At 36.8% G+C, this 11,198-nt stretch overlaps 1 protein-coding gene across 1 annotated transcript; it reads left to right on the forward strand.

The window, feature by feature from the left end:
- The first annotated feature begins 8,241 nt into the window (after positions 1 to 8,241).
- Positions 8,242 to 10,988, forward strand: LOC131520652 (protein FAM181B). The gene has a single exon (XM_058745056.1). It carries the CDS (start codon positions 8,374 to 8,376, stop codon positions 9,337 to 9,339), a length of 966 nt encoding a protein of 321 aa, XP_058601039.1. The 5' UTR covers positions 8,242 to 8,373; the 3' UTR covers positions 9,340 to 10,988.
- Positions 10,989 to 11,198: the final 210 nt, after the last annotated feature.

Consider the following 11,198-nt stretch of genomic DNA (forward strand, 5'->3'; position numbering starts at 1 on the left):
TATTTTGATATGTTTTCAATTTTTTCAAAGTATAATTTTTTTTTTTTTACACATTGTTTTCACATTTCAGGAATAATTTCTACTATTTAGAACTCAACCAGTTTGAAATAGTCACTGAAATTAGCTGGAACTAATATCAGTGATTAGTGTTATTTTCATTGTCTACATAATCACCACAAGTCTTATGTTTTCTGAACAAACTGTGTACACTTCTGGTTGTACTATTGTTATTTTCTTAATTTTGCACTATTTTTTAATGGAAATAATGATGCTTGAATAACAGAATAAATGCGCATGAATGGAAGCAACTGTACATGTCCCATTTCCTGTTACTCCTCTATTGCTGCTCCAGTGTGATTTAATGAAAACCTAAAGACAGACAACGAGCAATAAACTAGCTAGCGGGAGGCACAATGTGTAAAACACAGAGATTGTGCCCCATGCGGGGACCTGCAGGACTCCACCAGACCTGCATTCACTTACTGGCAGCTCCTGCTTCTCCAAATTGTGGTACGTAGACATCATCTGCTCTGTGCTGAGCTGCCTCCTGCTAATATTATTATTAATATCACAGCCAGAGTGCAGAGCAGGTTGTTTTGTGGGGTTGGGGAAGGTCAGGAGGAGGAATAGATGAGTGTGAGTTGATGGATGATGATTTTTCACTTTGTTTTTCCCTGAAATATGATCAGCTCAGTGTTTTGTGTTCATTTCCTGTTTTCTGGTTGTTTTTCATGTAGTCTGGATGTATCTTTAAAGGTAAAGTGTGTTATTTCTGTGCCACTATTGTTATCGAAAAGAATTAGCAAAAAGCGTGATTGTTTCCAAACATATTTCTCAAAAACTCCACTCATGTGCCATTGGTCAGATAAATAGATTGTCCTGCCCCAAACTTACGCCATTGGCTGATCCACTGTCAGTCTAGTCAGGAGGCTTAAACAATGAAAAGTTTTAATAGTGCTACAAAGCCAGTATTTACACTTTTTGGGAGTTCAGTGGCTTGTTGTATCGTTATAATATGCTAAGTTAGGAGAAAGTATTTAAATCCTGAAACTATTAAGGCATTGATATACCAACAGCAATACTCACAAAGTTATTAATTCTTCGTTTATGGACAAAAATAAGTTATCAGAGCTACAGTATACTGTTTTTGAACATTACACCTCGTGTTTACACATGATCTCAATAACAGGAATTCCAAGCCATTTCTGAACTTTTAAAGTTATCATTAACCAGAAATTGGAGCCAAATGTCTCTCTCTCGCTCTCCCCCTCTCTCTGTCTATTATGAGTTATATCTAAGTGAAATGATTTCTCAAACAAGATAACATCTTGGGGCAGGACTTGATTTTGACCATCAGGAAGTGATTGGGTCATTATCGTTCCCTCATAATTAAAGATTTTACATGAATTATAAACTTAATTTATAATGGCCCGGTTTCACAGACAGGGCTTAGACTAAACCAGGATTAGGCCATTGTTCAATTAGGAAATTTAAGTAATTTTTTTATTAACATGCCTTAGAAAAAACATTACTGGTCTGTATCTTGAGGCTACGACGGCATTTTAGTGCCACGTTAAAAAAACAAAAAATCTAAAATTACAAGATTAAAGTCGTCATATTTTGAGAATAAAGTCGAAATGTTTCGAGAATGAAATGGCCCGCATTGAGAGCACTGGGAGAAGTTGCCAGGCCACCATAATTGATTTGAATATTGTTGCGTCCGAGTGGCCGCATCATCTTACTGGGATGTCAATTTTAAGGACTCGCGGAAACAGCTTAATATCAAGAATATGATATTTATTAACAGACTGAACAGAAACAACTGTTTATCTTAACATCAGCTCACACACTCAATCGACATTCCTTTGGGGGGCGCTGTAGCTCTCTTATTTAACCCTTTTTTAATACACTACAAATATATGTGGGGTTATTAGCAGAAATCATACCATGCGTCATACTCGCGGGGACAGTATGCTTGGAAATAATATTTCATGTCTTCCATTGCATTCGTTATTTGTAGTGCGCCAGCCACCCAATAGCAATAGCTTAAGCTTTGTGCAAAACAAAGTCTCAGCTTTCAAAATCAGTTTTATAACGAAACACAAATTATGTGTCTTACAATAATGTGATTTTCAAGATTTTTAATGTGGCGTGACGGATCGCTGTATTTATGTGAATCACCACTTACTCCGCAAAAACGTCTGTGGCGTCAAAACTTTCATTCCTCACGTGTAGCCTGTTTAATTAAACAGCAATAAAACGTTCTAAAGGTTGAAGTGGACTCAAATTTGTTAATATACGTTATATTGTTGTCTTTTCTGCTGTAAACGTTAAGTGACTATTCACAAACTGTTTTATTCATGGTATACTGTAAATGAGGACATAATATTTAACGTCTTCCATTCATTATTTGTAGCGCGCCAGCCAACCAGTAATCGCAACAATTTTGTGCTTTGTTGCTTTTACACACAGCTCAGCTTTCAAATTCTGCCAGTTTTATAACGAAATACAAATTATAAATGTGTTTTTGCTCTTTATTTCAAGTTTATAGCAGGATATAAAGTGAAGGAACATCATAAGGCATGAAAAAAAAAACAGTTTATCCTAATTTATAATGAAAATAATGTCTCGTCGTTTGTTATTGTAATCGGAAAGTTGATCGACTCACATGCCGCTTGACAAACACATTATTGCAATATAGCCTACATTTTTGTTTGTATTTCACTATAAAACTGACCGATTTTGAAAACTGAGATTCAAAAGCCTACCTCAAAATATTATAACTACAATCTTTAGTCTCGAAACATTATATTTCGACTTTATTCTCAAAATATTTCGACTTTATTCTCGTAATATTTCGACTTTATTCTCAAATATTACGACTTTAATCTCGTAATTTTTAGATTTTTACTATTTTTTTTAACGTGGCACTAAAACGCCGCCGTATGAGACAAAACAAAGGCACTGATATATTTTAAGATCAGTCAGTGCAAATTAAAACATCAGCTCAGACTTACACTTTAGTCTGGGACTAGGTTTAAGGCTTACATGTTGTCTGACATCAGTGGATAGTGATCTGAACAAGATTCTCATGTCAAATTAGGCGGAGCCACAGAACACACCCACCTGTTCTGTAATCATCATGGACAAACGGTAGTTTGAAGGTGTTTACCAGCCAGTGCAAAGTTTTTGCTAGGAAGCTGCATAGAACCACCAAAACAAACTTCATAAAAGAGTTTTTCCCCCAGGTTTTCTTTGAAATGATTTTACACCAGTTTTCAATTTCACTGGGTTTGATTTCATTGCAACGAGTCCTGTAACGTTCTGTGTCAACGGCCACACATAAGTACATGTTGCATTCTCTGTGTTGCCACAAGGGGCTCTAACATGTATACATCAAAGTTAAGGGCCTCCTTCTACGGTCAGTTTAATCTTTTGGGTAAACTATGTGATATCGGAGAACAGAGAATTTAAAGAGAAACAGGTTTGTTCAATTGTGTTTATAACTTGATTAAATATATTTATAGCTATCTACCTGAATAATAACATATCCAGTTTAATGTGCACAAGGAAACTCTATCACCCCCTTGAGTACAGATGTTTGTTATTACCACAGTAACACAAAAATATGGTTTTCCGTGTTTGTGATTCATGAATAAGGTCCACAACACAAGTGTTTGGTTTGGACATCTGACACGTAACGTGAAAAGTGTCCCAGGATGACTGGATGCTTTGTCAAAAGTGGAATATTTCAACTAAAATTTTCCACCTATGGATTAGTTTGGAAAGCAACATGAGTATCTGTGCTTGCAATGCATTGGCCGAGTACTTTGTTTCTGGAATAATAGCCTCAGTCCCAGTAAATGCTTATATAGATTACAATTACCACATTTATACAATTACAAGTTTTCTCAAAGTTGAAACAACATCTTTAGTTTCCGTTCTGAATAGCTTTAATTCAAACGTACAAATGCAGACAGACATCAAGGGTAATTGGTGGGGGGTTTCAACACTATTGGACATTTCTTAGGACCATGTTGTTGCCATTAATTTAACATCCTTTCTTCTCACCTGACAGTTTCATCAATCAAATATGTTAGTAGTATTTCGCTGACTGAGAGTCTTTAGTGCTGCATGTGTTGATGGTTACACTGGGACCACACACCAATGGGAAAAGATGTGTGTGTGTGTGTGTAACCCATTGCTGTTCTGGAGAGCATGGAAAGGGTGTCTGAGGGGGCAGGGAGTCCAAGGAAAATGGGGTATAAAAAAGCATGGGTGCTGAGTTTGTAAATTCCCTGGGTGGAGGCGGGGTACGCTGTGTGTAACGATAACCAAACAATACTCACTTTCAATGGTCCGTTTGCTTAAGCAGCTTTCCATGGACGTGAATCGAAAGCGGAAAGATGAATGTTGTTCCCTCGGCAGTCTCATTTGTTCTTCCCCCTGCTGAGTTTGTTCAACTTAGTTTGACCTTGTTGATTGCTTTTTCTTCTTTATAATTTGTTTTCCACAAGTGCTTTCTCCTGGAAATTTAAATTTCTACTCATGCAAGGACCAAATCATCTTACGCTGTAGGCAAATATGTATTTGGGGACAATGAGAAATTAAAGTTGTCCAAGATGATAAAAAGAAAAACTATTTTTAAAATCTCATTTAAGTTAGATATTGTTTAACGTAATATCTTTTTCCTTGTTGATTTTGAAAAAAAAAAAAATTAAATAAAAATGTTGACACCATTTCAGCAAAGACTTTCATTTAATAATGTTAAAAATGGCGGTTTGTGTAACGATCAAGAAAGCTGCATTATATTATCCTTATACCTTGGCTACATGTACATATCTTAATATTCTTAATTTACATAATCTTAACTAACAAAGTCTTAATTTATATGTATACATATCTTGGATAGTTTGCCTGGAAATACACAATTCTGTCATTATTTCTCACCCCGTGTCTCATTCAGTAACACTGACCATGGGTTGTCAATCTCCAAAAAGGAGAAAAAAAGCACAATTAAATTCCAAAAATGTAGTCCACACAAATGGTATGGTTTTTTTTTGAAACCGTATGATAGCTTTCTGAACAAAGTAAACCAGTACTAGCACAAGGTATAAATAGTAAAAAAAAAATATATTATAATATTCTGGATTACACAGATACTGCCAATCTCCTTTTATAATATCACGTGCAAAAATAAAGTGTTAAAAATATACTTTCAACCTCATGGGTTGGACTGGCCAGTATAACTTCCACTTTTGCAAGTGTTTAGGAATCCCCCAGTCTATTTTCTTTAATGTCACACAATTCTTTTTTCTTTTTTTTGTGTCAGTATTCTACTCCTCACCCTCTTTGATCCCCTCAGCCATTATGTGGCCATAGAAACTTGTTTCCGGAATTAGTGCGTCAAGCCCTTAAACGTGAATGACTAGCATGTACAAAAGCTCTGTGCGGGAAGAGAAGAAAATATCAGCCATTAGTCTGGTGATGTCACTGTGCCAAAATTAGGCTCCAGAAGAAAGAGGGGCGGGGGTGCTTGTTGAAAAAGAAAATGAAAGGGCCGAGTATATACCCCAGGGACTTGATGTTTAATGTTATGTCCTAAAGATATTGCTTTTATTATTATTATTATTTTTATTTTTTTGTACAAAGTACAGACTGACTTTGTATTAACTAAAAGTGGAAATGAATCCATTTATTACACAGTTCTCTGGAATACTTGATTCTGACAGCTCAAAGTGGCAGTCTGCTAGAAAAAAAAAAAAAACTATAATTTATTATCCCATGTACCTGATTTCCTAGCTTGACTGGTTTTTAACTAAAGTATTAAGCCTATACAAATTTTAATAATAATTATAATAATAATAATAATAAAATCTCATTATGAAATCATTATTTAATGTCTAGGAGATTTTATGCTATTTTAAATATTTTGCATTTTTCTAAATTGTATATTCATAACAAAAGTAACAGCTTTTATTTTTCATAACAAATTATGTTTTCAGCATAACAATGACAGCAGGTCATCAACATGTGGTCTCTGACTTTTTGTGCTAATTCTAATTAATAATATCATATTGGTCACTTTTATTCTGAGGGGAATGTACATCAGTGTGATTTAAAATAGCCTTAACTTTGGAAAAATGGAGCCGAATCCTGTTTTAAAAAAAAAAAAAAAAAAGCCTGTTTTTACACTGTTGCTATTTTTCTATTGTGGTACAACAGTTTATTGTGAGAGCATGGCAGCTTCTCTGGGACCCCCATTCAGGAGCAGGGCTTGAGCTGGGCTACAGATAATTAGATCACTGCTATCAGTTTCACTGTCTCTTTTCTTCATCACAATTTACATGATAATAACACTCTCGATGGTCCCCCTCTCTCAAAAGCGCTTAGACTTTCTCTTTTTTCCCCTTTCCAACATCCAAATGATTCACTGCCTCACCTTAAAATGCACTTATGGGGTGGGAATAAAAAAATCCCTGGGAAAACCTCTCAAAGTGAAAGAGGCTATGGCAGAAACTGTCCATTGGCACGTGATTTCACAACATGCAAAGTGCAATGAATGTGATAAAAAAAGAAATGTTGTTAGGGCCGCTATAAACGTGTTTAATGTCTGGGAAAGTACAGTTTAGTGGACTGAATTGGAATCAGACCAGATTAAGGACATCTTAACTGACTTAACATCAGTCTGCTTAGTGAGCTCTCAAAAGAAAGATAAGGAAAAAACCATAAATGGGTTTTTGACATGGAATAGTTTCATCATTTTCTTAAATTTCAAAGCTTTGGATCAAAAATATTCTTTATAAATGAACAAAAATCCTCGTTTCTGGGCTATTGTATTGAGATGAACACCAAATCAAGCATTATCCTTGTTATACTGAATTGATGGAAATCTCTCCATATTCGAACACTCCCTCCATCCTCAAGTGTTTTCTTTTAAGCCCACCATGCTCCAAACCAGAGCCATATCCTTTAAGTGCTTTCACTGAAATCAGGATCCGATCGGACCCCTATGAAAGTCCCAGTCTTGGATCCCTCCTCAGTATTCACTGCTGGCCAAGAAACTTCCTGCAAATGCTGAATTGTTTACAGCGGCTATTTCGCTCATACCCTGGATTTCTTAAGGTCAACATTTCTTCTGGCACACTGGGCTTGAACTGCACTTTATTCCCCTTTAATTTAACAGCTCCGGCAGCTTTTCTAGTTAAATCGACTGTTCATTATTGAGCCTCATTTTACGAAGGGGCTGTGAGGTGCAGTTTAATGAATCTCTGGCACAAAGATCCCTTTCACTGCCCAAGGAAGAATAGAAGCTATTTAGACCATGTAGGGCTGTATGTCAAAGGCAGCCTATAATAGTTGTCAGGCAGAGGCTAAAATTCCCACTGGTGCGGGAATGCACGAGAAATCAACTTCCACTGTGAACAGATTGGGATAGTTGTAGGAAGTTAGAAGAACATGTAGAAAAACCTGTCCCAAAGGATGTATCTCCAATTAAGCATTCACCTTAATTCAGGAGCTAATGCACATGTTGTGAAGGTTTGGTCAAGTTTGTACAATATATGCATACAAATTCAAGAGGTGGATTTTGTGAGACGTGGACAAGTATTTAAAATGTAGATCACACTGCATGAAACTTGAATTCTTCAGGGGAATAAAATAACACAATGCCAAATGTCCAGTATAATTCAGTCCAGCTTAAAACTAAATATCTTTCAAATCTCCTGTCAAGTTTTATGTCAGATACATTTTCTTAACATTCATTTAAAGATCTCCACAGGTGATTCTGAGTTACATAAAGTATTTGTAGATTACAATCTTTAGGCTAACCTTGAACAATGTATAAATTGCATTGTTGTGTCTGGAAACATTTGTTATTTCTTCATGTTTTAAAATGTTGAGTCAAATGTTTAATTAAACAAATATAACATAATAATAATGTAAGTAAAACTTTATCTTTCATTTAACAAGCAATTAAGATTTCATAGCAAAAAAAATGTGTATATACACATATGCAAGAAGACTTGACCAGGACAGATGAACCCAAGGCTATTGTCTTTTTACTCTGTGGGATGTCTCAGACAAATCCCTCTGAGTTGCAGGTGGTCAGGCGTGAGCAAAGAGTTAAGTCCTCGCGTCCCTCGGCCCCTCCCCTTTGATGTCCTGACATCATTGGCCCTGCCCCCTAAAATAATCCTCCCTTCCCCCAAATTCAAGCTTTCGGCAGAGTGCAGAGGAACTGTAAGGGTGTCCTGCACAGGACCAAGGGTTAGCAAACCACCCTGGAAATGCAGATAAGAAATATGCTTTAGGGTCTCTCGAAGACAATTGCATATTTTCACCGCGAAGGTGTTGCGCTTGTGGCAGAGAGAGATGGCTGTTCAGGCTGCCATCATGAACTCGCAGTTCTTAAACTTCTGTTTTCCTGGCTCGGTCATGGATTATGAGGTGGAAAAGGGTCTGGAAGGGGGTCTCCTGGGTGAGGTGGACTGCGGGGGTGACTTCAAGGAGACCACTAGAGACCTGCTCAGCTTCATCGACTCGGCTTCCAGCAACATCAAACTTGCACTGGACAAACCTGTCAAGTCCAAGAGGAAAGTCAACCACCGAAAGTACCTGCAGAAGCAGATTAAGAGGTGCACGGGAATCATCTCGCCTGGGACTACACCGGTTCAGGAGCCATGTAAGAGGCAAGGCTCGCCCCAAACCCCAACAAGCAACCTCTCCGGCAAAACGCCACCCAAGAAGGATGGGATGCAGGCCAGCCTGCAAAGCAAGAGTCTGGCTGCCCTCTTCAACTCGGCGAAGGATGTACGAGGAGAGAGGGCCAAGAAGCCCCCGCTGCGGCATCGAAACCTTCCTCCATCCTTCTTCACGGAGCCGGCCAACAGCTCCAGAGTTACATCTACTTCTGGCATGTCGCTCAAAGACCTGGAGCGAGGGACTCCGGAAGCAGCAGAGTTCTTGGAGCTTCTTGGACCCGACTACAGCAACATGGTCTCGGAGCAGGATCTATTCCACACCGCACCTATCAGGATTCAACAGGAGGTGACCGTGGGCCCCGAGCCATATGACTCCCACCATTTTGTAAGCGGTGGGTTCTTGTACACTGAACCTTGGGGCACTTTTAGCGGCACCTCCAAAAAGTCAGGAGACATGCGGACAGTACCAGTACAGCCAAATCTTTATACCCACACAGACCTTTCTGGCAGCGTGCCTGTGGAACAGAGCTCGCCATGTGCACTTACCTTTTCAAACTTCTTCACAGACTGCTCCCCACCTCCAGTCTCCTACGATCTGGTGAACGGATACAACAGAGGGAGCTTTTCTTCTCTTTAAGCCAGAGATTTTACATTGGAACAAAAAGACTTATGCATTTTTCAGTACGGTATTGACAAAGGACGCTACCTACATGTAATTGCCCTTTTAATCCTAAAACATTTGACTCAAAACCAGCTAAGGGTTTCTTGCTTGATGGGATAACATGTATACAGTAGCAACCTGTAAAAGGTTTACAATCTTTTTAAGAACATTTAAGGATGAACTTTTCTCCAATTATTTAATGAAAACAAAATGCATTTTACACATTTCTAATCATAAATTAACAAAACTATGCTTCAGAAATTTATTTTATTGTTCCCTGTAAATAAAACAACAAAAACACTTTGGACCTCTTATCCTTTATCATGCATTGCTTGATTTATAATATTACAAATTTGAAGCAAGAATTTGTTACAGGGCTGATCTCAGGGGGTTCTGCTTATTTGTTTAACTATATCACTAATGACTAAATTGTCACAAATATACAGTGACCCCATTAAGTATTTGAACGCTTAAGCCACACTTAAGATGTATGAGTTTATTTTCATGAGATAACAAAAATATCAAATCAAGTGGTGTCTGAAAACAAAACAAACAAAAAAAATGTTTTTTTCTCTCTCATAGCTAACTTCACTCTGGTCATTTTTGCTGTCAATTCTATTCACAGAGCTGTCCTAACAGAGTAACAGGTGTAGTTCATCTATAAACATGATCCACTATGATTTAAGAACCATGTTTAAAGTCTTCACTTTAAACATTACATTGGTCGTTTTATATTTTAAAACCAAACAACCTTTTTTTTGGTCAAATGTATTGTGCTAATGCTATCTTTAAAAATAAAAGCCACTTGGACTGATATTCTGTATTTAATACCACAACACTTATATATTTTAAGTGTCTTTTAAGTGCAAAAAAAACAAAACATTCAAAAACATGTAACATAGTGGCAATCAAGACAATCTGTCTACATTTTAATTTTTATCACTGTTAATCCATAGCTTATTGTTTGTTGACTGCTTAACATGTTTGCACATCTGAAACAACGACTTACAGTTCCCTGAAGGTAAATGTCTGAATTAATTCTTTAGATATACATAACAGAAAAAGTTCTAGGTCTGGATTTTGGAGTTTCTTGGTATTCTGAAAGACTGAGTGTATAGAACAAGGGTGTACAGAGGAGAAGGATGAGGTAAAATTGTGTAAGCTATAATATGAATTGGTAATAATGTGTTATATTTGCAATACACCAATAATCATGTTCATCAAAAAGGAGGCACAACATGAAAGCAGGAACTTTACAACATTGTTTTGTAACACTATTGGTTTATGATTAGAATTCAATTAGGAATCAGACATTTCCAATAGCACTGGGAATCAACCGTTAAAAAAAACAAAAACATTATGCTAATGCTTATGCTTTTTTATTTAGTTGTAGTTTTAAATTAATTTTATGTGGGAAGCATCAGCCAAGAGTAAAAAATCATGTTTGTAATTTATTATGCTGAAACTAGTGCTTATACTCTTCACATTGTTTGCAGTACAGAATCAAAAACACTCAGTTTGTCTGACATTTACATTTTCAAGAAATGTCTGTTGCCTAGTAATGAGTTGCACAACTAAATCTATGAACTTACAGGGACACTGGATGAAAGTTTTCTTTGGTCATAAAGTAATGGGACAAAATAAAGCTGGTCTTTATGTCTATTAAAGAAACACTCTCTTTGTTTTTTTTTTTTGTTTTTTTAATCATAGCAAACATAAAGGTGTGTTGATTAAACTCGAAACAATAAAAAGACAGGTTTATCATTAAGTTCAGGTATGAACATTTCATTCGAATTTGTAAGGTTTTTAAATGGCAAACAAAAGGATGTAGCACT

Source organism: Onychostoma macrolepis, chromosome 15 (assembly GCF_012432095.1).
Source record: "Onychostoma macrolepis isolate SWU-2019 chromosome 15, ASM1243209v1, whole genome shotgun sequence".
In the NCBI taxonomy this organism is placed as follows: Eukaryota; Metazoa; Chordata; class Actinopteri; order Cypriniformes; family Cyprinidae; genus Onychostoma; species Onychostoma macrolepis.

What these genes read in the sequence shown, in the direction of transcription:
- LOC131520652 (XM_058745056.1), top strand. Translation starts at nt 8,374, where the DNA reads ATGGCTGTTCAGGCTGCCATCATGAACTCGCAGTTCTTAAACTTCTGT.